A 27,767-nucleotide genomic window follows, 5' to 3' on the forward strand; every position below is an offset into this window, starting at 1 on the left:
TTATCAACTCTCGGCCTTTGGGAACAGTTTTTATGGATCCTGAAAACCCAATTATTCTCACCCTAGCCACCTTACTGACCCAGAAGACAGGCGAGTGGCCACCACCAGCAGGGAATTTTGTTCCCAAGGCCATGTATAAGCAACAATGGAGACAAGTACAACTGCTTGCCAACACATTATGGAAGTGCTGGAAGCAGGAGTACTTACCCTCCCTGCAAGATCGCCACAAGTGGCAGTACAAACAACCCAACCTTGAAGAAGGAGACCTTGTCTTGCTGAAAGATAACGACGCGCCTCGGAACTCATGGCCAATAGGACTTGTGCACCTAGTCCTACCCAGCAATGATGGACTAATTCGCTAGGTGAAAGTTCAAGTTGTGAAGCTGCTGGAGTCGAGTCACAATCAGCAGACTTCCACCAAGAAGCTCTAGACCAGATCAATCAGTGACCTGGTACTGCTGCTACGAAAGACTGAACTAGAAGATTGACCCTCAAGCTTTGCATGCTTTGTGTTTACATCGTTGTTTGCACTGTTTGATGCTATGCTTTTGTGTAACTCAGTTAATTAGTTAGCTAGGTTTGCATGTTGATGTTATGTTTCTGTTATCTTAGTTAGTCAAGTTTGCATTGTTATGCCATGCCTCTGTTTGCCTTTAGTTAAAAGTTAGTTGATAGTGGAATTTATAATTCCAGGTGGGGATTATGCTGTCCCAACAATATAAAGCTAATGTAGGAATTAAGCGCTGTCTCCTTTAAGAAACTACCTCATGGGAAATGTAACTACCTTATGGGAAATGTAGGCAGAACTGCCTTATGGGAAATGTAGGCAGAACTGCCTTGTGGGAAATGTAGTTCCATAACATGTGACCACATCTGTGTTCCCTGATTGGGCAGTGGGGTACTCTGCCCGGGAAAAGTGATTTATTACTGGTCACTCTCTGAATTGCCTTTTCTCTACCTGAAGAAAGCAGCTTGCATCGCTGCATGGATTAGAGAAAATTAATGTCTTTTTACACCATGTAATGGAACCAGATTAAAGAAGTCAGAAGAATCTTAACACTGAACTTTAAGTTTTGCTATTAAGAATGCCTGATAATAAACTTGATCTGAAAGAGATTCCTACGCATGGAGTTAACTGGCTGCCCGAATGAGACCTCTTTGCCCGGGACAGAACAGTTTTGATTTCTTTGCCCTGGGTGAACCTTTGCAGTTCTTCCAATTCTGCTTATAAATCAATGTTGATCTGCTAGCCTCTGTTCTGTTATTTCTGGTTCTGGATGTTGTTCTTTCCAGAACTGATACATTATTTTCAAATATTTTCTTCTTGTTGGGCTTGCTCTGTAATAAAAGATCATTATTTCTTTGTTTTCAATCACTGTATATTTGTGACAAGTAAACTCTTTTTCTTCCAGTAGTTCTGAAGCTTCTGGCCCTGGTTAATCAGCCAAAAATCCTGAGTCCTGTAGCCAGTGGTGAGCTGCTGCCAGTTCAGAATGGTTTGGGTGAACCAGTGGTTGTGATCTGCGGGTGATCCCACTTACTTGTCTGGGCACAATCTCATCCTATATTGCTGGTGTATTTGATGCTGCACCAGGAGTGGGTTCCTACCAGTTCTAACCTCTTCTATAGAAGAGGTTTTACAAATCTACAGTGCCGTTTAGAACAGGTTTCAGCTCCCTCCCCCTGCTCGTCCACACATCATCAAGACGAAGAACAAGAGGAGGAATTCTGTGAGTTGAAGTCCACAAGTCTTAAAGGTGTCAAGTTTGAACACCCCTGGGGTTTTTTTCTAAAGTAGGGGTGCAAGGGTCTTGTAACTTGACAGCTTTGAGACTTGCATGCTTCAAATGCCAGAATTTTTGAGCCAACATTTTGGTTGCTAAGCGCCAAGCCATTCCCACTCAGTCACATGGCTGGCAAGCCACTCCCACAAAGCAGGCCACACCTTCAGAAGAGGTTCTAAAAAATTTGGAAACCCACCACTGTGCTGCACGCATGTGTGGATGGCACATGCAAATGAATTGCCATGTTTTTTGTATCACTTTCTGAAATTTAAGTCTCACCATATTTTTTATGAGACACTATTTGTCTGACTCCTCTCATGAGCCCTATCCAGTATAGTTGAATGTCTGGCATAGCTCTCATCTTTCTCAGAGCACGCAAGCCCCACAAGGTAGTGCCTCATTGGTGGTTTGTTGTTGTTGTTGCTGTGGTTGAATTTTCAATATTCTGCATGGCTATAAAAACGTTAGAAGAAGAATGAGAAATTGATATTGCTTATAAGTACCATTAAAAACATCGTAAATCTTAGCCAGTAATCAGAGTGGCTTAGGCAGATCTTATACCAACAATTGTCTCTGGCCCTTTAAAATTTGTTTTTAAAACCTAGAGAGTTTGGTGGTGGTGGCACCCGTCACCAGGCCTGGCAAGCATTTTGGTGGGACATGTCAATAATTACAGATTTGAAAGCTAATGTGTTGGGTGGTTATATTTCCTCAAGTCTAACTAAGCACACAAGATTTTGTCATGGCAAAATGGTTATTTGTAAGGCATCTAAGTCTCTCTTTTAGACTGCCTTTCTTGGCCTGTATCAGTGCAAAAAGTAACTGTGTTCAATTCCTAATTCTGAGTTCTCAATTTCTGGAATTTAAATTTGAAAAGTACATAATTTTGATCTTGAAATTCAACGCAAATAAACCTTAGAAGTGATGGTTTTGCAGCTTTAGCTCCAAGTATTTATATTTTACCACACACCAATGATTCATATCCCTCTGCCTGAAAGGAAATTGAGGTCCTAAGGCTCTATATTGGTCTCTTTCCTTTTTCAGTTCACCTATTAAATATTTCATGATAGGCAAGCCACCCCTCTTCAAAAGACTATGAAGTGCTCTCTCCCCTCTGACCACTAATTATTTCCTTCATGGCTATTTTATCTGATCTGCTGGATTGGATGAAAAACTGTGGATATTCTTTAAAAATTACAATAGTGCACACATGAAAAGCTGGTCTTTTGAAGAAATTCCCTGAAGGTAGAGCTTGTTTTTTTTCACAAATCGAGTGCATCTAACAAAAGTTTTGATAGGACTCTACCTGAATTCAGTGACCTGGCAAATAGGCAAATGGTCTGAGAAAAATAGCAAACCAAAGCAAGAAAACAATTCCAAGGATGTGGTCTAGATGTTGAAAACCAGTGAGTGAGCTAGTTTGATATCAGACTAGACCAGAAACCAGTCAAAGGTGAAAGTTGCATATCAAGTAGTGAAATCTACTAGCCCACTAACACCAGTTAAGAACATGGCCAAGGTGAAAAATAAAACAAGGGTCTAGATAGGAGCCTAATTGAAAATCATATAATACTGGGTCATGAGCCATCTCCCTCAAGTCAGTATATGAGAGCAAAGAATGGACATGTGTATGTGGTTAAAGCACAATGTATCCACATTATGATAGAAATAGAAAAAAAAATTTAGGGAGTTAACAGAACATTGTTTGTATGCTTTTCTCATCAATTACTGAGAATTATTTGACTGTTCCCAATCTTGGGAGAGGCTGATATTTTACTGGAAATCAGTTCATGACCACTGACCAAAACTATGTTTCCAGCAACTCAAGTACTCATTAGCACACAAAAAGCTGATAAGTGTGATTCTATATTGTGTAGCCCATGTGACAGGGATAATGGTAAAAATGAGATGATTTCTATGTTTTTAATAGTTCCACATAATCAAATGGAAAGATAATGAGTACAAGGAGGAATCCATAGAGAAGGACTAGTACAAAAGTAGAAAGCACATGTTCTTGAAGACTTATGGAAAAAAAACAGCAATTGATGCTTGTTTCCCAAATACAGATGGGTGGAATCCATCAATTGCTAACATGGTTTGCACAGAACGCCAAATTATTACATTGACTAAAATGGATGAAAAATCTGAAATCTATAAAAAGATTTAATACAGCTTCATTTCCTGTTTGAAATGATGGAAAATGTATAGCAATGTCATATATTTATTTCCCACATATACAGAGATAACTTCCAGCTTTTAAAACAAAAATATAGCAAAGAATGACAACTTAAATGTATAAAGACCTTACAATGGCCACTAAAATCTTTGGGGAACATTTAGAGTCGTCCAATTATCTAATTCAAAGTAAAAAATATGGAGAGCTTAAAAAGGGACTATTCTGGAAGGGTCATTAAGTTCCCATTTATCACATCCATCTGGAAAACAATGTTAATCTCTCTCCTAGGTTTGGACAGCAGTCACTAAGTAAGAGATATTTAACTCTAGGATTAATCCTAGGTATGTTTACAATTGGGACATAATCCAACCTGAAGTTAGCTAGTTGCCAGTTTTGGAAAAGCGGTTTAAATATCCTAGTGGCTTGTGCTAGGGCAAAAGCTCATAGTTTTGCTGTGACTTTACTGTGATCATGAGTTAGCTTTATTTTATATGCAAAAGATGACACCACGCATAATTTATTTGTAGAGCTTGCTTATTCATTTTTATTGCCACATATACGCTTCCAAGGAATCCAGGAATACAAAACAATAGCAACTAAGCAGGCAGGAAAAAAATGTTAGAAATTGGCAAAACAACTAATATGATCATTTGGAAGACTAATTATAGTTTAACAAATCACATCTTAGCATAACATGTGTTTATTAAAACAAACATTTCTTATAGATTTCTTTACACAATGTATCTACGGTGTCACTGCGATCTGCCTAGATGCAGTATATTTATCGTCACCTGTGGTAACAAGAGAAAATGCTTGTGTTGCTGATTAACAGTCAGAGGAACTTAATTATGAGTTCTGACAAAGAATCCTGGAAAACGTAGTTTCATGGCATTTTAAATTTTTTAAAAATCAGATCATAGAGAAAATGTAGAGAATAAAATATAAATGTACTTGTAAATACTATTAAGAAAATCAGAAGCCTTTTCTTTTCTTGGTACTTTTTTCACTTTTTTTTCTTAATTTTCTCTTTCAAAATTTATATTTTATTTCATTTACTCACATACACACACACACACACACACAAATTAAAAATTAATAGGAGAAGCAGTTGGTTAAAAAAGCTAAAGCAATCTGGCTGATGCAGATAAGTTGCAAAGACAAGTGAGTACAATGCCAACACAGCTAAAATTTAGGTGAAACACAGTCAACAATAAAGGTCTCAAGACTGTTATCTTACACACAGATTTTGTGCTTGGCTGATTTCCACAACTGTATTCACTCAAATATAAACATCAGCATTGACTCAAAGCCTGGACAGTATCAGAGGATACTTAGATTTTGGAAACCTTCATAAGTGAAAGGAGGAAGATTGGGTACACATGCAGCAGTTTTAGGGAGGCAAGCAATATGGTTGATCTCACAGGAGTTGAAGTCATCCTTGTCAGTGAAGAACACACTATCAGGCGAGTCAATGGAGGGATCATTGTCAAAATAATTATAAGGTCTTAAAAGGAAACCAACAGCATTTGCAAGTGTCACGGTGTTAGGAATATCCTCAGCATGGGGAATATGTAGAAATCCAGTGGTGATCCAAGCAACCAGATCCTATTGAAAGACATGAAACAGGGTAATCTGATTAAAAAAAATGGAAGGGAAATTTTGGAATAGTCACTCCAGTCATGTATTGTATTGTATTGTATTGTATTTGGTTTATTTGTATGCCACCCTTCTCCAGGAGGGACTCAGGGCGGCGAACAACTCAAAGGGGAAAGGGAACATAAACAACAGTACACATAATTAAAATACATGAAAATCACACAGCCATACCAGTCGAGAGGGGAGGGGAACTCATCAACCCCAGGCCTGCCGGCACAGCCAGGTTTTGACGGCTTTCCGGAAGGCCTGGAGAGAGATGAGGGTCCGGATCTCCGCGGGGAGTTCATTCCAAAGGGCCGGAGCTGCTACAGAGAAGGCCCTCCCCCGGGTAGTAGCCAGATGGCATTGGCTGGTGGACGGAACCCGGAGGAGGCCGACCCTGTGAGATCTGACGGGTCTTTGGGAGGTAATTGGCAGCAGGCGGTCTCTCAAGTACCCAGGTCCAATACCATGAAGGGCTTTATAAGTTACAACTAGCACTTTGAAGCGTATCCGGAGACCGATCGGTAGCCAGTGCAGCTTGCGGAGGATAGGTGTAACGTGGGTGTACCGAGGTGCACCCACAATCGCTCACGCGATTGTGATTAGGAGGGAAGGAGCTTAGGAATGGAGCACTTAGCAATATGCCAAAACTCTGCCAACTGCCTTTTACAAAGGGAAGCTTTGGGGAAATTATTCCTGTTTGCTTGTTTGTTTCCTGTAGAGGTCCCAGATTGATCTGGCCCACTTTGGAAGTCCACTTTTTTTTTAAAAGTTTCTCCCATTGTATCAAATTTAGTCCCTCTCTTCACTTTTGACTTCACTTTTGGAGCGTAGTTGTACTGACAGAATTTTCAGCCCCATTTTTTTTTAACATCCCACTGAGTATTCATTTCTGCAACTAAATGCATAAAATGAATAAAGCAACTATTGAGACATCATGTTGAGAAACCCACCCTTTCCTGTTTGTGTTCCAAAGCACTTTTTTTTTCATTTGCCCCATGCCTGACTACTGTACAGATGTTTCAGTAGGAAAAATACGCCAAGCATGGCTTCTGGAATTGTTTCTAACTCCTTAAAAACTGTGGACACCATACACTGTATTTTCTTCTGTTACTGAAATAACACATTTTGTGTGTGTGTGCGTGTACTGCATGAATGAGTATGCTGGGAAGATAGAGTGAGCCGCATAAATTAAGATGATACACGTTTCCTCAGTCTGAAATAGGGCAGCCAGCACAAGATAGGTTGCCTGAGATAAAATAGAAGTCTTCCCAGTTCCCTAATAATACAACACACTTCAGAAGCTATGGTCAAATTATTTAATTTTAATTATTTTAAAGTTCTAATGAAATAGAACTTTCTAGGAAAACACTGAATTTTGGCTACAAATCATTCTGAGTTCAAAATGTTCCAAGTTTGAACTGGCTTCCCCCCACCTAGAATTTGTCCTAATTTGGAATAAAACTGCTTTTTCTCTATTATTTTCAAAATTGCACTGTCCTTTTTAAAAAAAAAAAACAAGAACCCTCTTTCCAAGCTATGGAGATTTGAAGATTGTGATCAGAAGAATTTAGAGGAAAAGAAGAACAACTGGATAAAGAACAACCAATTCAATCCATACTTTGGATTGCTGCTTCAGGAAGATACATGAGAAATCACAGATTAATTTGGAAGCTGAACTTCATTAGTATAATCAATCAGTTTACACTACTTTCATTAATGTAAATAATTGATTACATTAATGAAGTTTAGCTGCCAAATTAATTTGGCCACCTCTCCTCCTATCTCATTTCCTGTATCTAATTCAGTAGTGTTGTAATACTGATTAGTTAAGCAGTGTAGATAGTACTTTATGAGTTGAAATGTGACATAGCTGTTCTTGTGCAGTGTATGTGTATAGTATTTCTTTTTCAGGAAGCTTGCCAATTCAAAAGTACATAATGTTCATGTGCATAAACAGATTGTTCCTGTAGCTGTGCTGTGTTTTGTAGGCCTATTACTGTCTGCAAAGAATGTTAAATAGTACAGAAAGAGAAACCTTCTGAGCTTTATTTGTGTGCTTAAACTTTTGGTCAAGTTTTTGTGGTTTTTGTTTTTGTTTTGTTTTTTGCAGGTAGGTTGTCTAGTCAGAAAAGCATGCCCTTTCTGCTTTTCTGCTGTTGCATTGTTTGTGGGGTGTACTGAAATGAATTTATGTCTGTTACTTGCTTTTTTGTTTGGCTCAGTTCTGTGGCAGTTCTGGGCTGCAAAAAGCATGCTTAACTGTTGATTCTATTGTTCGCTTTCTTTTAAAGCAAACTTTTTCATTATCTTTGTAAGTCGCATGGCATGTAGCATTTAATTGTGAACTACTACTGGTACCCCACTTATTTTCATGACTGTGACATAAAAGTTAAAAGATATGAGCTTTGTTTTATGCTCTTATTTTGGAACATAGCCCGCTTAAAATTTGAAAGATACTTTCTAGTGACTGAATTTCAGGAGTATTATATTCAATTTGAAAACATGTGTGATGTTTGAAGGATAACTGTAGTTTACCTATCGGTAGAAACTAATGCAGCTTCTCTGCAGAGGTGGTATTCAGCAGGTTCTGACCAGTTCTGGAGAACTGATAATGGAAATTTTGAGTAGTTTCGAGAACCGGTAAATACCACCTCTGGATGGCCTCGCCCCCATCTATTCTCTGCCTCCCGAGTCCCAGCTGATGGGGAGGGAATGGGGATTTTGCAATAACCTTCCCCTGGAGTAGGGAGTGAATGGAGATTTTACAGTTTTATTCCTCTGCCATGCCCATCAAGCTACGCCCACAGAACCGGTAGTAAAAAAAAATGAATCCCATCACTGATATTAATCAAAAAGGACGACAGTGTCAAACTCTATGGCATCCTATACATCAGGGAGGGAATGGAGATTTTGTAGCATACTTCCCCTGTCACACCACCAAGCCTTGCCCACAGAACCAGTAGTAAAAGAAATTGAATCCTACCACTGCTTTTCTGTAAAAGAGCAGCTGTATTAGTTTCCACATGAATCAGAGTCTTCATTGACATTTCTACTGAAAGCTCAAATGCCTTTAGGGAAGCCATCTAATGATCTTGATGGAGTAGGGGAGGCTATTTAGTGTGCTCATATAAGTGTGCTGGATTCAGCCAAAGAAGGCTGTTGTATGAGAGGAATGAGGTATTTATGTAGGAAAATAAGCAGGCAGAACAGAATTGTTTCTTTAACCCTTTCATAAATGTAGATTCCTCTCTGAAATTACATATTTCCAGTCCTGGGATCTCATTGCAGGGAAAAACTAGATATAAAATATAACAAATTAAGATATAAGATATAAAAATTGTGGAAAGGAATGGCGTTCATAATAGGAAATTTATTCTGCCTTGAAAATACACCTCTTGCTATTGTGCATTGTCTGAAAACATACAGCTTTGCTTCATAATGTGCATTTTCTCTCTGAAAAGATATGAAAGTTATATATATATTTTGGTCCTATGTAGAATGTGAAAGATTTCCTGTGTGATCAGACGTAGGATTTTTGTCAGAAAGGAAATCTAGCCAGAACAAACATTAGCTACATGAAAATTTGACTGTTCTTAATTCCCACCCACTATCATTTAAAATACTTACCCACAACCCACAGAGGGATTCTGTGGAGTTTACTTATTTCCGTTTAATGTATTTAACAAGTAGAGATTTCTTGCTGTATCAGCATTTTTAAAATGTAAAAAATCTGATTTGCTAACAAAATATTTTTAACTATTAGAGGTTCTCTAGATTTGTTCCTTCCAGTGCAGGTAACATAGCAGAAGATAACAATACTATAGAGACTAGAAAAGCAAAAATTAAGAACCCTGTTTTTCAGCAGCCCTAATGATAAACAATAGACTTTCTAAAAGTGGAATATGGAGGAAAACCACATGCAAAAATTTTAAATCACCCAGAACAAATGCTTCACTGTACATATCAAATCAAGTTAAATATAATCCTTACGTGGTTATCAAATTCATTCTTAATTTTCAAAATATGCTACAGCAGGCAGCAAAATGAACAAGATTTCTTGAAATTGTACCAGTTTGGCCTGTTTTGGACGAACTGGTAGTAAAAATCGGGGCTAGCTCTGCCTGCCCACCTGTATTTGGGCCGATTGTGGCTTTTGTGCAGGACCGTACGGTGCCTGTGCGACGCTCCGCTGAGCAGCTGGAGCATCGTGGAGACTTCATGGAGTGTTACAGGCAGTAAGTATGCTTGGGCATGCTGCACGTGTTCATGTGGTGGATGCACGGCCCCGTTGTACCATATTGGTTGCACTGGGATCCGGAACCCACCACTGATCTGACAGGAGGGTCGGAGGAGCGGGCTTCCTTGCTGGGCCTGAGGAGGGGGAAAACGGAGCTGTTGCCTGAGAACAACAGCAACCCCTGGCTACCTCTGGATGTGGACTGATGCTGCAAGAGGTCAGGAAAGAAGCTGATCTTGGGAGAGACAAGAGAGCTGATACGGTGAGAGAGGAGGCAGGCTGGCTTGAATGTGGGCAACCAGTTTGTGCCACAAGGGCAAGCTAGGGAAGGAGAGGGGCCGGAGAAAGAAAGGAGCCTCCCACGTGTTGCAGAGGGAAGCCAGTCTTCACCCACATGATAAAGCAGCCTCCACCACCAAGGGCAAGCATCCTCTTGTCTCTGCTATTGCATGCCTCCTTTCTTTCTCTGGCCTCTCTCATTCCTTAGCTTGCTCTCCAGGAGCTGGGCAACAATGTGAAGACAAAGCACTTTTTGGCAGCAAAAAGAAAGAGCTGCCATCGCTGCCATCTTCACACATATGCATGCTTTAGACTTGCAAGTCCAAGGCATGCTCATGTACATGCAAGAAGATGGCGGCAACTTTCTGCCGCCATGCTCCCGGGAATCACCTACTTAACTAGGGTGTCCACAGAGGCTGAGAAGTGAGCCAGGCAGTGCGCCACGTGCATGCCACAAGACACCTGCAGGAGCCAATCGGAAAGAAGCTTCAACGACGTCTGCCAGAAAATGATCGTGAGGGCTGGTTGAGACGTCCAATGCAGAAGTTGCGGGGGAGATTCCCATTGTTGCATGGTGGAGTGCCAGAGTACCTCATGCTCCACCTGGCTTTCGTAAGAGCGGGCCAAGGGGCTCTGTTGGGGCAGTTGGTGACCAGCGGGTCCTAGCAAAGGGGATGAGGAGATCCCAGCTTGCACAAGGGAGTGCGGGTGCCTTTAGGCTTGCAGCTTTCTCAGCACCACTGCAAACCAGGCAGGGACAGCCTCTTTCCAAAGTCTGTCCAGGCAGCTGGCCCAAAGCTGTGCCGGAGGTGAGACGGGGAAGAACTGTTGGGCCGGAGAGGAGGCAGATGCTATGGGTCACCCATCAGCTGGCAGGTATAAATAGCCAGCCCAGGATAATTCGGCCAACCCAGCCAGCCCATCCCGACCGAGTGCCACCACTCCCATTGCCGCCACCACTGGGTCCCCACCGGATCCTCCTCGGCCTCCGACTATGTGACATGGTGCACTTTAGCTACTCAATGGAACTGGGCAACTGCTAGGTAGATGAGTGCCTGCCCCCCCCCCCCAATTTCCAGGACCTTCCACTCGCACCTGCAGGCCTGTCATTCCCCACTGCCTTTGGAGGCAACGGAGGCAAGCATTCCTCTCAGTGGGCGGCCATACTTGCCTACTCTGGGCCCGAAGCCTCACAATGCCCCCACCCAGCCAAGCACGGCTCACCTGTGCTTGGAGGGATGTGGTGGCACCAGCAGTATCCTTGGTGATAGGCAGGTAGTTGTGGGCACAGCCTGAGCCACATGGGCCGTTCCGGGAGCCCCAAAGCCTTGGCTCAAAGGCATGCACCCGGCTGGAGGAGGCGCCGCTGCAACTGACATGAGTGACATCAAGTTGGCCACACTCACTCAGTCACATGCCCCCCTAGCCACACCCACCGAACCGGTAGTAAAAGTTTTGAAACCCACCCCTGGAGGGGACAATATATTTGTCTAGTATCCAGCCAAGAGTTAGGATTTACACCTGTCCAACCTCTCTGGGTTTGTTTGTAAAAAAGAGGAAATATCCCCTCTTGTTTCCCTCAGGATCTAAAAACTCACCTCATCAACAATGGTCTCATTGTCTATAAAGTCTGCAAAGGCAACAGTAGGTGTCCATGGGTCATTCTGATTATAGATGCTGGTACTGCAAGGTTCTTCCTCCTTTCTCCTGGTGACAGCCAGTTTGTACCTAAGAAGCAGAATTGCAATAACAGAAACAAAGTATTGTTGAGCTGGATATTTCATCACTTTTGTAGGCATGAAATAAGTTTCCCTAATGCTTATAGAAAGGGATGCGATAGCTCAGTGGCTAAGACACTGATCTTGCTGATCACAGAGGTCGGCAGTTTGCCAGTTTGAATCCCTAGTGCGGCATAATGGAGTGAGGTCCTGTTACTTGTTACATGTAAAAATGCAAGTAGAAAAATAGAAAACCACCTTTGGTGGGAAGGTAACAGCATTCCGTGCACCTTCGACATTTAGTCATGCTGGCCACATGACCACGGAGACATCTTTGGACAGCGCTGGGTCTTCAGCTTTGAAATGGAGATGAACACCGCCCCCTAGAGTCGGGAATGAGTAGCACAGATGTGCGAGGGGAACCTTTACCTTTACCTTTAATGCTTATGGGCAATAGTAGTTCCAAAGACTATGGATACTCTACAAAAATTGGCAAATGGTCATTAAATGGTCTGAATATGTGCCTTATCTGAATATGTGCCTTTCCACAGTTGCTCACAATGTAACACATGTATAAATAATCCTTGACTTATGACCATTCATTTAATGACCATTCAAAATTATATGGGTGCTGAAAAATATGATTTATAACCAGACTTTGCATTTACAACTGTTGCAGCACCTACCCAACCCAACAGTCAGATGATCAAAATTCAGACACTCAGCAGCTGGCAATCATTTTAACAACTGCAATGCCTCAGGGTCACTTGATTGCCATTTGCAGTCTTTCCAGGGCTCTTCTGAGAAGCTGGGTTTGCTGAATGACTGTAGGATTAATTTAATGAGTTACAAAAAGGATGTAAAATGGGACATGATTCAGTTAATGACTACATAGCTTAGTGACAGAAATCTAGTCCTAATTGTGGTCATAAGCAATGTTCCCTCTAATTTTTTTTCCGTGTGAGCGGAAAAGTATAGTGTTTGAGCAGCACATTTTCATACCTGAGCACCTGGATTTTTTTCATAGATGTCACCCAAGACAACGAACTTCGTGTTATTTGAAACTCAATTCTACCATGTAAATATCCATTAAGTAAAGAAATCTCCCTATACAGGTAGTCCTCAATCTACGACCATAATTGAGCCCAAAGTTTCTATTGCTAAGTGAGACATTTGTTAAGTGAGTTTTGCCCCATTTTACAACCTTTCTTGCTACAGTTAAGTGAATCACTGCGGTTAAATCAGTAACCTGGTTGTTAAGTCAGTCTGACTTTCCTACTGACTTTCCTTGGCAGATGGTTGCAAAAGGTGACCCAGGACACCGCAACCATCATAAATATGAGGCAGTTGCCAAAGATCCAAATTTTGATCATATGACCATGGGGATGCTGCAATGATCATGTGTGAAGAACAGCTGTCATTCACTTTTTTCAGTGCTGATGTAGCTTTAGTCATTAAGTGAACTGTTGTAAGTTGAGGACTATACTTTCCCCCTTACTATCCAATAGTCTGCAGTGATATTAGCAAGTTATGAATAAATTACCAACTGATATAGATTAGCAATTGGAGCACTTAAAGAAGCAAACAAAGAGGGGAGAGGAAGGAAGGGAGAAAGGAAAGAAGGGAGAGGGAGAGAGAGACAGAGACAGAGGGAGAGACAAAAAAGGAAAGAGAAGAAAGAGAAAAAGAAAGGGGAGAGGAGGGTGGGAGGATAAGAAAAAGAGGCAGAAAAAAGAAAGAGAGAGAAAGAGGAAAGAAAGAAAGAAGGAAGGAAGGAAAGACAAAAGGAAGAAAGAAAAGAGGAGAGGAGAGAAGAGAAGAGAAGGAATAGAGGCCAAAAAAGCAAACAAGGAAAAGTAGAGAAAAAACTTTCACTGGAAAACACTATTTTTCCATCAGTGCAAAACTTTCCTAAACAAGGTTAATTTTCTGGATTTTGACTTTCCGGTCCAGGTGGACCAAGAAGCCTTTATTTTCTTTTTCTAAAATCAAAATCTGCAGAGCACCAGCTCAACTCCCCCTTCCTGCGGAAAAAAAGTGGCTGTGTCTTGAGGGTAGTTTTGAACTAGGTCTCTTAAATCCTAGTCCAGCGCCTTAACTATTAAGCCCCTCAAGGAATGTGTAAAATAGCCCTTCCTAGGGCTTCGTCCTGTTTTTTGTCAGAAGTAACCTCTGGTAACAAATGGGGAATTATAATAATCCCAATCAATTTTGCTTTCTGTAAACTGTGTCTCAAATTATTAAAATGTCACTGCCTGTTTTATAATTTCAATAAAATTGTTAGAGACACATGATTCTTTCTAGCATGATTTCATACAAAAGCATTTTAAAGGTTTTAATGTGTTATTGAGAATAAATAAAGATTAACATTAGGCATAGAATTATAAAGTGTGAGTGGATTAAAATAGAATTCAACTATTATCACAGTCCCTTCCTACCACTGTATGGCTCCAAGGTGCTAAGGCGCTAATGTATTGTAGATCCAAATTGAAAGTCTAAGAATATGGGTTATTGTGTGGGGTATTTTTTTCTCTTAAGTTTTTTAAAATTAAAATTTCCTAATTGGTGCGTAAAATATGTTGCAAAGCAAGTCTCCAGCTTCTTCATTTCTGCATTCTGAAATATTTTTTCCTGTGTGAAAGCTATTCATAAGGTTGGTTTTATTCCTGAATATCTAGTAAATAAGCTTATATTTCTCCTATATTCTGAAGTTATACCAATCTTCTTGTGTTTTAATTTCAGACATAACATTTTTGTCTCTGATTGCATTGAAAAACAGAAGAAACAGATAATGTTAGAAAACTTGGGAGTCCCTATTCGGGTGGTGGGGGGGAGACGATGCCGCTGCGCCCGGGACCCCTCCTGTCCCTCGGGGCGGCGCTGATGTCTCTTTTGTGGGGCGGGGGGTTGCGGGGAGTTCCTGGAAGCGAGGAGGTGGGGGGGGAGATAACCAGGGTCGCGTTTGGCTCTTTCTCCCGGCCTCCAGCTCTTTCTCCCGGCCTCCAGCTCTTTCCCCAGAAGGAAACGCCTTCCTTCCTCCGCGTTACACTGAGCCTCGTTTAAAGGCTGCGGAAAGTCAAGCTCCCCTTATAGCAATAAACGTATTACTAAAACTATTGTACAGGTAGTACTTGACTTACGACCTTTCATTTAATGGCAGTTCAAAGTTACAATGACTTACGACCTGTCCTCAAAGTTATAACAGTTGTACTACTACTTCAGTCACATGATTGCAATATGCAACCTTCCTAGCCGATTTCCAACAATCAAAGTCAATGGGGGAAACTAGGTTTATTTAAAGACACTTAATGATAAATGAATTGTGTGATTCACTTAGTAATTGAATGATTCACTTAATAATCGTGATAAAACTGATGCTTCACATTGAATTCACTTACTGACCACATAATTTAGCAACTGAAATTCTGGTTCCATTTGTGGTTTTGTAAAACTGTAACAAAATTACCCTAGTGTCAAGATAAAAGAAATGTGTCAGTCCATAAAACACTGAATAAAATTATACAAATAAATGGATTCAATCCAACAATTTAAAATTAAGTTGAAGACAAAAGCAGAACAAAGATATGAAAGAAAAAACACGTCACACACTGGCACATGGTTTTTCATTTTACAAAGGAGTATAAAAGGGTGTATCTCAAGCTTGATGAGTGGGCTTCAGTTCCCACAATTGAAATCCATCCATCTTCATGTTGCCAAATTTAAAAAACACACCTCTAGATACTATTATTTAAGTAATCTAATCTTAATGCCCAACAATTCTTTTTCCATTAAGACTTTTCAAGGACCCTCAGTTCATTACTTATATATTAATTACACTTGTAAACTGTCAATTCTCTCAATTGGTGGTTTATAATATAGCCATTAAAGTAATAAATATAGATAAATATAGATTATATTTGAACAAGTATAGCTCTATAGTAATAAAACAATAAGTAACTATTGGCACTAACCCAACAATCCCGTGACATAAACTCCTAAAGAACCTATGGGACTGCTTTGTCTTGGCAGCTGTATAAAAGGATGCTGGGGGGTTCTGGAATTCCACACACCTTACAGTTGCCAAGTTGGTAAAACACTGCCCTAGAGCAATTTATAGCTATCCTAGGCTTCAACTCTGCATAGAAAGGGATTAAATAATCATCATCTAGAACACTCTGTTGCTGCTCTGTAGCACAGCTTCTCAATAACCTTCCCTAAAAAGGGAACACTGGCAATGTTGTGGTTATTGTTTAATGTAACCAAATTTAAAGAAAGCCTCTTCTGAAAATACTGCATCAGCTTGTTGAAAGCATTCAGCATAGCTAGACTGAATAAATCTAGTGGTCAAGTCCCTCCTTAACCATGATGGCTGGCTGAGTAACTATGAGCCAGCCACACTCTTCCAGCCCAAGTCACTTCACAGAATTGCTGTTGTGGGCAAAATAGGAGGAGGAAGAAGTATTAGGAATGTTCACCACCTATATTTATTAAAGTAATGAAGACAGGATACAAATAAATAAATTTTAAAAATAGTATCTTTTCCCCTGACAGGCTTGTTTATTGGGCCCAAGTGGTTATAACTTTATCCTTTGACATTTAGAGCCTGCCTGAGGAACTGCTCTTCCTGTCAGACACCTCCTCAGACCTTAAAATCTGTAGGAGAAGCCTATTCAAATTAATAAATAAATGAAAGCATTGGACTTTGGTGCTTAGAAAAGGACTGCTTACCTGCCCCAACTGATAGCTCTCTCCATTGGATCCTCCTCTGGGAGATGATCCCCAGCATAGCTGATCATCTGGATTAGGTAGCCACGCTTATGGCCCCACTTGTTTGTACTGTTTGCTGCAAAATATATGTATCTTGGCATCTTATCATTATGGCGGAAGGCAGCCTTATCTTCGGTATCCAAGACCTTTTTCACCAGCTTCATTCTCCGAATCTTATGGTTTGGATTCCAGGGAGTATTCACTGTCTCAAAAGTCATATCATTGGCAACCAAGGAATTTTTTATACCTATTAATAGAAAGAAAAGGGAAAGGAAAACAAGAGGCAGAGATGTGGGATTTTTCTCATCTACCCAAATCACAATACAATCATGCTTCAATAACCAATTATTTTTGCCTTGTTCTCATGTTTCCTTCAGCCCATCTCCAGTCCATAGCTGAGACAGTTTCCTCCTTATCCTAACACATTTCCCTCCCAGTATATTGACAATTTAGGAAATGATGCGCTCAGGAATTGTGTTATGTCCAGTTTCTATTCACCACAGTACTTTAGGCTGCTGTAAACATCGCTCCTTTCCTCCAGTTGCTGAATGCTTTCCAATTTTGGCTTGGGATGCATAATGAAGGGACACCTGAATTCCACAGAGGCATCAGCCCACATAAAAGTCATCCAAAGCTTTCCGTATCACTTGCAAGGTCTTTTGTGGTTTCCTTATCAACATAGCTTTAGTGCTCTTTTGAAAGCTGCATGTCACCATTTGGATGATATATATATATGCTATATTTATGCTGATAAATAAATAAAGGGAGACTAGTATAGATCTATTTCAAGCTATTTAGCTCTCATCAGCTAGCCATACCCAAGTTGGGAATCGAACCTGTGCTCTATTGCCTCCCAGGTGTGTGACCTTCCTCCCATACTTGGGCATATATATATATATATATATATAATAAAGTCCAAAAGATATATAAACCCCAAGGCCCTTTTCTCAATTGCTGCTAACACTTCCTTCCATTCCTTGAAATACAAATACTTCTCATTTAGCAACTGGTTCATAGAATAACTATTTGCAGGTATGACTAATCCTCGCATTTACAACCTTTTCAGTTCAGTAAAGCAAGGGAAAATCTTCATAATTAACTGTTGCTTCTTTTGTGCTTCACTTACCAACTTCAGCCAGGCTATTTTTGAATATACTTTCAGTGCTGTTTCAGAAAACTAAATACATTGATATGGTACAGACATAGAGGAGGAAGTGCACCAAGCATCTTTTGCCTAAGCAACTTCAACTGATTATACCCCCTTCAGTGAGGTTAGCACCACTCCACTCTGGACAAAAAGGAAAGAATTTGGTAGTGGTTGCCCCTGCAATGGGTGAGTTTAGTAGAAAGAGAAATGATGCCCAGGGAGTACCTTAATTACTTTCCTGGAATTGACTTACATGATGTAAGTAAAAACAGTACCATTGGCCAGTCTCTGTTGGTAGAATAGAAATCAGCAATAGGAGCACAATTAATGTCAACACACTTTGCTCCTAGTTCAAGGACTAGAATAGCAAACAGAACTTTAATGTGGTTGTGTGGAAGAGCCCTGAGTCTTGAGCTGTTACTTGTGGAGATATTTCAATCACAAAGAAATCTTCTCATATAGAGTTTATCAAAATCAATACAGCTAATCCTCAGTTAGCAACTACCTTGGTTAGTGCCCGTTTGAAAATAAAACTGTAATAAATGATAATTAAATAATTCATTTTTCAGCCAATGTATGCATTTCGGACTAAATTTTGGATACTTGACAACAAAAGACTTCAGGGTGAGACTGATGAAGTTCTAGTCAGTTTCAGGCAGCTGCCTGGAGGAATTTAATCAACTAATTTAAGGTCATACAGCTGAGCTTGTTCAACTTGCAGTTGTTAACATTTTTTAGAGTTATGCTGCTCTGTGGAAAAAAGTGGCTCAGGAAGAGATTGCTTGTTTAAGCAATCCCTCATTCATGTGAGAGGGCAAAAAAGGGGGAAGCACTGGGTCACAGAACACCGTTGGATAGAAATGAGACTGCAGCAACCAATAATCTTCTACTTCATTTTTCTTAACAATTAAATTACTGCAACAGATTTCAATCGATAAACAAAAAGAGGTATATATGGATTCAGTTACAAAAAAAATAAAAACTCAGGGTAAGTACAGGTAGTCATAGATTAATAATGGTAATTGGGACTGGTTATTCAATCAGCAAATAACAGTTGCAAAGGATAACATCATGTGATTTTGCCAACTTACAATGGAAATTCCGGCACTTCCGGCTGCCCTCATTAAGCAAATCCTGTGCGGTCATTAAGTGTGATAGCACACAATTGCCATTTCTGATCTCTTGCCAGCTTCTGTACTGACTTTCCTTGTTGGAAGCCTATAGTGAAGGTCACCAATGATGATGTCATGAATACGGAATGCTATATCATACTTGCAAGCTATTATCAAGGGCCAAATTGTAATCACATAACTGTTGGGATGCTGTGATAGTCACAATTATAAGAACCAGACATAAGTTCCATTATTCAGCATCGTAACTTTGAACAGTTGTTAATTTTCTTAAACTATCTGTACCATCACGGGCAACAAAGGCCAAACTAGCATTACTGAATTTTTACAGGCCAGGTATTATCTACCTATTTATTAAATGTATATGCCACTCGATTTGGGCAAGTTTGAAACTTATGCAGTCTGTATAAGTCTATATTTATCTATCTATCTATCTATCTATCTATCTATCTATCTATCTATCTATCTATCTATCTATCTATCTATCTATCTATTTATTTATACTAAACTCAGAAATTCATCACAATTTGGATGTTAGATTAGGGAATATAGCCATCAGACATATACTTAATATGTATATATACAGATAGTTATCAATTTATAACCACAATGGAGCCAAAAATTTCTGTTGCTATGCAAGACAGTTGTTAAGTGAATTTTACCCAATGTTATGACTTTTCTTACTACTTTTGTTAAGTGAATTACTGCAGTTGTTAAATGAATCTACCTTGCCTATTCACTTTGCCTATCAGGTTCCAAAAGATGATCACATGACCTAAATACATGCCAGTTGCCAAGCATTCATATTTTGATCATATGATCACAGGGATGATGCAACCGCCATGTGAAAAACAAACATATGTCACTTTTTTCAGTGCTATTGTAACTTTGAACAGTCATTAAACAAATGTTTGTATATTTAAGTACAAAAACTGCAGCTGAATATATATTTCAACATTTTAATCAAAGGGGCACGGAAAAACAAATCAGAATGAAAACAATATATATGGTTATTCATTTCATAATTGTACTATATGCTGCAGTGGCACAGTGGTTAGAGTGCAGTACTGCAGGCTACTGCTGACTGCCAGCTGACTGCAATTTGGCAGTTCAAATCTGGTTCATTCAGCCTTCCATCTTTCCGAGGTGCATAAAATGAGGACCCAAATTGTTGGAGGCAATATGCTGACTCTGTAAACAGCTTAGAGAGGGCTGCAAAGCATGCAAAGTGGTGTATAAGTCTAAGTGCTATTGCTATATATTTACATTACTAATTCTCATTACACTATTTCTGATGCCTCTAAAATCTTTTCTCTACAGATGCTCATAATGCATACAAGCAAACTGTGGAAAGTATGCAAAGATATAGTGATAATAACAAACGGGTGGTTTTAAAAAGGAGCTTTCAGGCTTATATAAAACAAGGCTGAAAATGGTTACCAGAGATAATGGCTAATTGGCTATATATTACTATCATCACTAGGCTATAACCATTTACAGCCTTATTATCTATAAGATCAGAGAAAGTTAAAATACTAGTAGAATATAGCATTATTATGCTATATTATAATAGTTGTACTACGTATTAAACTAAAAAAATCAAAATATTTTTCAATGCATTTTACAACTTTCTATTAATGTCAATTTTTGTTCATTGACACCCTACAAATAATTTTTAATCTTGATATAAATTTGTTTTCTCATCTTTAAAGGTTCCGTTTATCTTGATCGTTACTATATTAACATTTTTCAGTTTCTTCTGTATAAATATCACAGAACTCAGTTATTTTCTGTAATGTATTTTAATATTTCAGTTTAATGTACCCAAATTATATTAGTATTTCACAATACAGTAAAGCAATTAACTTGTAAAAATAGTTATAGTGGTGCTATAATCTATTGCTTTGGTACTAAAGAATTATTAAAGAAAATTAATGTTTCTATATGCAAGTTGTGGAACAGGGGGAGGAAGGAACTCTTATTGCATAAATATCCTGCTTCAAAGATTTACCAGATGTTAGACTAGATTAACCTTGATCTGGACCAGCAAAGTTCTTATATTTCCAAATCACTCCCTGGAGAACAACTATGGCATGACTAACAGTGATCTGAATCACTGGCATAAATCATAGAAAACATCTGTGTTTTATAAAAATTGTGGGTTTTTAAGCATAGCTGAAGGCACAAACTGAATTGCCTCTCTAGGCTTTACAGCCACGAAAATGGTAGATATGTGTATATGATTATAAAATGTTGGAATATGTGTAAACACCCAAATACACTAAATACAGGACTGACACAACAAAGTTTATATATACTTAAATTGAGAAACTTCTCTAACTTGTTACCTAATCCTAACTGCTCTTTCCCTAAGGACTTTAGAAAGCTGAACCTAATAAATTGTAAATGATTGCTTATCATTGACATTCCTATTCTTGTAGTAACTGACCAGTGCAAGATAAGAATTTGGGGAAGAGGGGGGGGGAGGATACATGCATGCAGGCATTCATTACATATATTTAAACTTTAGGATTAAAGAACAAGTATAGACTATCTGCGCTTATACAGTACAAGATTGTATATTAGTGTGAGTAGGCAAGAGGCTAGAAAAAACTAATCATATAGGATTTAGAAATTCAAATTATTTTCATTCAGCCTAAATAGTTTGATTTATTTTGATATTAATGAATGATGGAACTAGTGTGGTTTAGTGATTAAAATGTCAAACTAGAGATGAATAAGCTTAAGATAAGTTCACCTCAAATTATGAAAACCTACCTCACAGGACTGGGTTTTTGGGGTAGGGAGGAGGGAAATGGAGGAAGAGGCTCTATGCATAGAGCCTTCAGCTCTTGAACAAACAAAGTTATGAGAGACTGAAGCTGAAAGAATGAGATACAGGTAGTCCTGGACTTACAACAGGCTATTTGTATATCCCATTTCTTGTTTAGGGACTGTTTGAAATTACAATGGCACTGAAACAAATGACTTATGACCATTTTTCACACATATGACTGTGCGTCGTATCCCCATGATCACATGATCAAAGGTCAGACGCTTGGCAACTGACTCATATTTGGGCCGTTTCCAGTGTTCCAGGGTCCCATGATCACCTTTTGCGACCTTCTTTTAAGCAAAGTCATGGGGAAGTCAGATTCACTTAACAACTATATTGCTAACTTAACAACTGCAGTGATTCAATTAACAACGGTGGCAAGAAAGGTTGTAAAATGGGGCACAACTTATTAATAATTGCCTTGCTTAGCAATGCAAATTTTGAGCTCAATTGGGTTGTAAGTTGAAGAGGGAGGAAGGAGGGAGAAAAAGAGAGGGGGAGAGGGAGGGAGGGAGAGAGGGAGGGAGGAAAGAAAATGTTTTCATTGTTCAAATGGTGCCCTCTTCAGGTGCAGAGTTACTTTGCTCTAGAAATTGAGTTGCAAACTTTTAATTTGGAGGTTCAGTAGGAAATATTGAAATATTAAATAATTCTGCAGCTCATCAATATTGACTATCTGACCAAGTCTGGTCTCTGATTCTACTAACCATCAAATCACTCTTTGGCTTTTCCATAAGAAACCCAAATTGAGATAGATACAGTAAGAAGAAGCAGTAGGGCATAGAGTTGCCAACAGCAGCAGAAAATAGTGCAAAACTGCAACAATCAAAATTATTTAAGACTCCCAAGGACTTACCTCCAACATCTAAATCAACTCTGTAGTTGATGACATGAGTATGGATTGTACCAAGTGTGTGATCCGCAACTCTATTACCATAATCCAGCCCATCACTATGGAGGAAAGATGAGATTATGTATCCAGTTGCTTGGACTTTGCTTTCAATGGCACCATTTGGATGAAAAATAAAATTCCAGACATAGTCATAGTTACCAATGGTAACTATAAAACGCATTACTAGTGCAGAGCTAGCGAGTCCCCCATAATAGACAGACTGAAAATTGGAAAAATGACGTCGGAAAGGGGTCCCTGTATTCTGCTCAAACACACAGATTGAGTTATTGTGTACCTCTGGCTTGAGGTTTTCAATTAAATAAACAGCATCAAGGTAAGTGGCAGAGTAAGGACAATCAACTCCACGAACTAACGAATGTGCAAATCTTCCCATTCCAAAACTTGCATCCATGTATCGGGTTAACATTCCACCAGGACTATTGGAGCCATAGATAGAAATGGCATCCTGCACACTAAGTTCATATACAATTCTTTGATCCTTGAATCGGATATCATAGAGATGGAGTCCTCTGTGTACATCCATCCGAAAGGCAAAGCTCCAGGTTGGGGTAGTTACTTGGTTGTTTCTCACATTGTAGTGAGGCCCAAAGGGCTCATGATAGAAGGATCCAGATCTTAGAGGGGGTGTCCTTGGATGAAGTGAGGAAAAGCCCCCATCAGAAGAAACCGGCTTAACTTTTGTTACAATCACCCTCTTGGCTTTGAATTTTTCTTCCAGTTCTGCAAAACTGTTAAAATATTGGCCATTATAAAATACTTTTGGAACTTTCCAATCAGAGACATTCAAACTGCTGTGGTCAACAAGCACTTCTAGTCCCAATGGATGCAAGAAAAAGCCTTTTACATTCTGAAACAAGGTAATCCAGGAATAGCGACCCCCAGACTGAAACCCCCCAGGTAATGCAAGGATACCTTCAAAATTGCTTCCATTATGTCCAAATACTTGATCCATAAAAGTGGGTGCCTCTATAAATTTCTTCTCCACTAGGAATGTTTCAATATCTCCGAATTCACTTAGTATTAGAGTCCTGCCATGATAGGATATTTTCTTTCCATATTTTTGCACCGTCACATCCCAATGATAAGTGGGCACTGGAAGTGGCCCTACAACATACTCAGTGACATTTGGTTCTAGTTGATTTCCAAAATACACCACAGCCAATGCTTGTCGAGGAGGGCGTGGTCCATCATGATCAAGGAATTTCAGCACCTCTTCTTTGCGGGGGATATTGACATCAACATAATGAATAAAATTATTGGAAGATACAACCTGAGAAGCATCTACCAAGGGCAACCTTAGTTGCAGATATTTCACCACCTGCACCATCTCTTCTGCTGACAGGGCAGCAAATATCATATTCTTGTTCTTCTGACTTCTATCCAAGGAAATAGGTGACTTAGCACCACAATGACTAGACTTCTCCTTCCTGGTCACCAACACACATACCAAGGCAAAAATCGTAACCAAAGCAAGTATAAGAAGAACAAGGAGAGCTTTTGGGTTCATTGCTGCAAAGATATGCCTTGAAGACTCACCAGATGTTTAAATGAAGGCAGTTCCAAAGACAATTCAATAGCTGCTAGATGGCAAGAGGCTTTATCTATTTTCTGCAGGAAATGGGACTTTACTGGATTGGGTCCAAAAAGTGGAGGCTTAGAATTCATGGCTTCGGTTAAAAAGTAAACGCCCTTTCACTGAGCTTTAATCTCTTCAGGATGCCAAAAATGAATAATGCATGTACTAAAAGACTATGGATAACAGGAAAGGAGCTAAATATTAAATTGAAAACAACAGATTACCTCATTTTGAAAAGATTCCTGAACCTATTGCTACATTGCTCATTGATGCATTTTTACTATTCCCCAAACAAATTAATAGGCTGTGTATTACTCTTAATAAGAGTAATGTTGCTCTATTAAGTACATAGCACAATTGTTATTGGTATAAAACCTGAGATAAATCTCAAAAGTGCATATAAGTAAATTGGAGGATCAGTTGATCTACTGCTGCAAAGAACTGAAGTTGGACTAGAATGCTAAGGATGTAGCATAAGTTAGAATAACTAAGAACAGCTGATGGACTGCAATAGTAGAGTTTGGGGTTATCTTCAGAGATTAAGTTTATCTGATCACAGAAAGTTAGAGGAAAGCTGCACAAATGAAATATATGGGCGAACTGCAAGTGGTGCAGCTTGAGAAATTGCAGCCAGTGTTAGAAATAAATTATTTAGGTCACTTTTGCACTAGCAACCTATTGCATTTTGTAGTCTTTCGGCAATGGCTGTGTTAAAATTATATTAATGAGGATGTGCTTTACATCACCTTAGAGTAGTGCACTGAAGATGATGTATGTCATTAGTGAAGAAACAGCCTTAGAATCATTGTAAGCAAGCAATAGAAGGTAATGAAATTCAGAATATGTGGAGAAAAAGTGCCATTACACCATGCAGTGGTGGAGGCAGGTTACTAAGACTGCTGTGACCCTAAATCAAGTTTCTCCTACTGGAGCAATTGGAAGTTTTTTTGAGATAAGGATTTGAGACTGTCTCAGCATACTGCACAGAGGAAATGAAGATAAAAACCATATTATAATAATGTAAGGATTTAGGATATTTAGATTGAATATTTTTATTAATCAGTTACAGGAATCAGTTTTCAAAGTGTAGAGAACAAATGAACAAGTCTATATCATTATTTGCCAAAGAAAGTGTAACTTTCATCAGTTCTTTGTCCAGGCAGCAAGAATAGTTGTGACATACTGAGTGTATCAGGCAGCAATAGGATAACTACATACTTAGAATAATAATAGATCGTTAGAATAAATATGTTCTTGGAATTTTTGTGATTAGAATGATACATGAAGTTCAGGAAATTCTGGTTTTTACTGCAATGCAATATATTTTCCATGAAGATAAAAGCCTACTATCTTTATGTGAACAAGGCTGTCAGGAAGCATCTGTCTGTGAAAGGGCTTTTTAAAAAAGGAAGAGGGCTTCCATATAGTAGCTCTTATCTACTGTAAACGCTGCATTTCTGCTGAGTACTAGAATTGTAATTGTTAAAGATCATTCATGTTCCAGGAAGTCTGTCATTATGGGTAGTCCTAAAGTTATAACAGTTCGTTTCGTGGCCGTTCGAAGTTACAACAGCACTAAAAAAGTAACATGATCATTTCCCACACGTACAATCTTTGTAATATCCTTGTGATCATGGGATCAAAATTCAGACACTCGGCAACTGAATACATGGCGGTTGCAGTGCTCCAGGATCTTTTGACAAGCAAAGTCAATGTGGAAGTCAGATTCACTTAACAACCATGTTACTAACTGAACAACTGCAGTCGTTCTCTTAACAACTGTGACAAACAAGTTGTAAAATGGGGTAAACTTCTCTTAACAACTCTCTTGCTTAAGAGGAATTTGGGGGCTCAAGTGTGGTTGTAAGTCGAGGACTACCTGTATTTGGCCAGGAGTCATACTCCCATGCATATTTCATGCATAGTTTTTTTTTTTTAATCTCATAGTTCTGTGGCTGAAATAGAGGAAAATAATCCCCTGGGGAAAAAAGGAATTAATGGAAAAATAAAGAAAACTATACCAGATCCAGATGACTAGTTCACAAAAGAATCTATGGCTAAGCCAGCACAAGTGGCAATTGCTAATATACCGGATGTGGGGCAGAAATAAAATTGGGAGACTTGACAATGCAGAAGAGGGAAACTAATTAGCCAGAAGATTGACTAAGATATGCTCTCATGGGGTGGGGGTGGGGTGTCAAATAAGTCAGGATAATGGCCAAAATCATGTGAGGTACTTCCCTTTTTTTATATGTGTCAGACATGTTTAAGGTGAGATTTCAATCAGGTAGTCTTTGCTGCCATCTTGATTTTTTCAAAGTATGCTTCATCATGTTTTTATTACTATACAGTTCCAACTTAGATGCCTATGAATGGCAGAAAACATACCAGTAAGATTTAAGTTATCTTCATCGCTGGTTGCTATCTTAGTTCTACTGCCTCCAGTCTGACATCCTGCCTAAATAAAGTTCCCAGAAATATTATACACCTCAAGGCTACACCTGAGTAATGTCAGATTAAGAATTTGAAACCTTCCTCCCTTCTCCTCCCCTTTCTGCAGGCAGATAAGTGGCCGTTGCTAGGGGGAGAGGCTCAAGGGGAGGGGAATTGACAGGGTGGTCAGGAGATATGTATGTATGTATGTGTGTGTGTGTGTGTGTTGTATTTGTGCTGATAAATAAAGGGAGACTAGTATAGATCTATTTCAAGCTATTTAGCTCTCATCAGCTAGCCATACCCTTACTGGGATTCGAACCTGTGCTGTATTGCATCTTAGGCAAACGTCTTAGCCATTAAGCCACAGGTCTCTTCCTTATCAGCTGAAGCCAGGAAAGAAGGTACATATTTAGTGTCACAACCCGATATGCCTCAATTATGGGAGGAAGCTAACTGCTTCCATTATCAGCACAGGTTCGAATCCCAGTAAGGGTATGGCTAGCTGATGAGAGCTAAATAGCTTGAAAGAGATCTATACTAGTCTCCCTTTATTTATTTATCAGCATAAATACAAATATAACAAAGGCAACAGTAAAAATATTGGGTTTCTGTCGTGATGGACTCTTGTGACGAGCTGATTGACAGATAATGGAACCAGTCTTCCCAGCCTGGTGCAGGTCTACAATTTTGTTTCTGGTATCCTTCGACAGCTCTTTGGTCTTCACCATAGTGGAGTTTGGAGTGTGACTGTTTGAGGTTGTGGACAGGTGTCTTTTATACTGCTAACAAGTTAAAACAGGTGCCATTAATACAGGTAATGAGTGGAGGACAGAGGAGCCTCTTAAAGAAGAAGTTACAGGTCTGTGAGAGCCAGAAATCTTGCTTGTTTGTAGGTGACCAAATACTTATTTTCCACCATAACCTGCAAAAAAATTCTTGTGATTGATGTGATTGTCTGGATTTGTTTTCTCATTTTGTATCTCATAGTTGAGGTCTACCTCTGAGGTCAATTACAGGCCTCTCTCATCTTTTTAAGTGGGAGAACTTGCACAATTGGTGGCTGACTAAATACTTTTTTGCCCCACTGTTATATATATAGATTGTCTTGGCAACGTTTCAGCGAGGTC

General features: G+C 39.3%; 1 protein-coding gene across 2 annotated transcripts in view; it reads right to left on the bottom strand.

Annotated features, from left to right (window-relative positions):
- Positions 1-4,476: 4,476 nt before the first annotated feature.
- The window catches only part of LOC106540291 (amine oxidase [copper-containing] 3), a 32,122-nt gene continuing 8,831 nt past the window's right edge, over positions 4,477-27,767 (bottom strand). The window contains exons 1-4 of one of the 2 annotated variants that reach the window (XM_014055357.2): positions 22,572-24,193; positions 16,564-16,849; positions 11,716-11,845; positions 4,477-5,565 (exon numbers count right to left, since the gene is read on the bottom strand). In XM_014055357.2, coding sequence (XP_013910832.2) covers positions 5,281-5,565; positions 11,716-11,845; positions 16,564-16,849; positions 22,572-24,135 — 2,265 coding nt within the window. In that variant the 5' untranslated portion in view covers positions 24,136-24,193 and the 3' untranslated portion in view covers positions 4,477-5,280. Of the gene's footprint in view, positions 5,566-11,715; positions 11,846-16,563; positions 16,850-22,571; positions 24,194-27,767 lie in introns of those variants that run through there. The other variant, XM_087713276.1, reaches the window with a different exon arrangement.

Source organism: Thamnophis sirtalis, unplaced genomic scaffold (assembly GCF_051295495.1).
Source record: "Thamnophis sirtalis isolate CommonGarterSnake01/CBP01778 unplaced genomic scaffold, rThaSir2_p1.2 scaffold_4, whole genome shotgun sequence".
Classification (NCBI taxonomy): domain Eukaryota; kingdom Metazoa; phylum Chordata; class Lepidosauria; order Squamata; family Natricidae; genus Thamnophis; species Thamnophis sirtalis.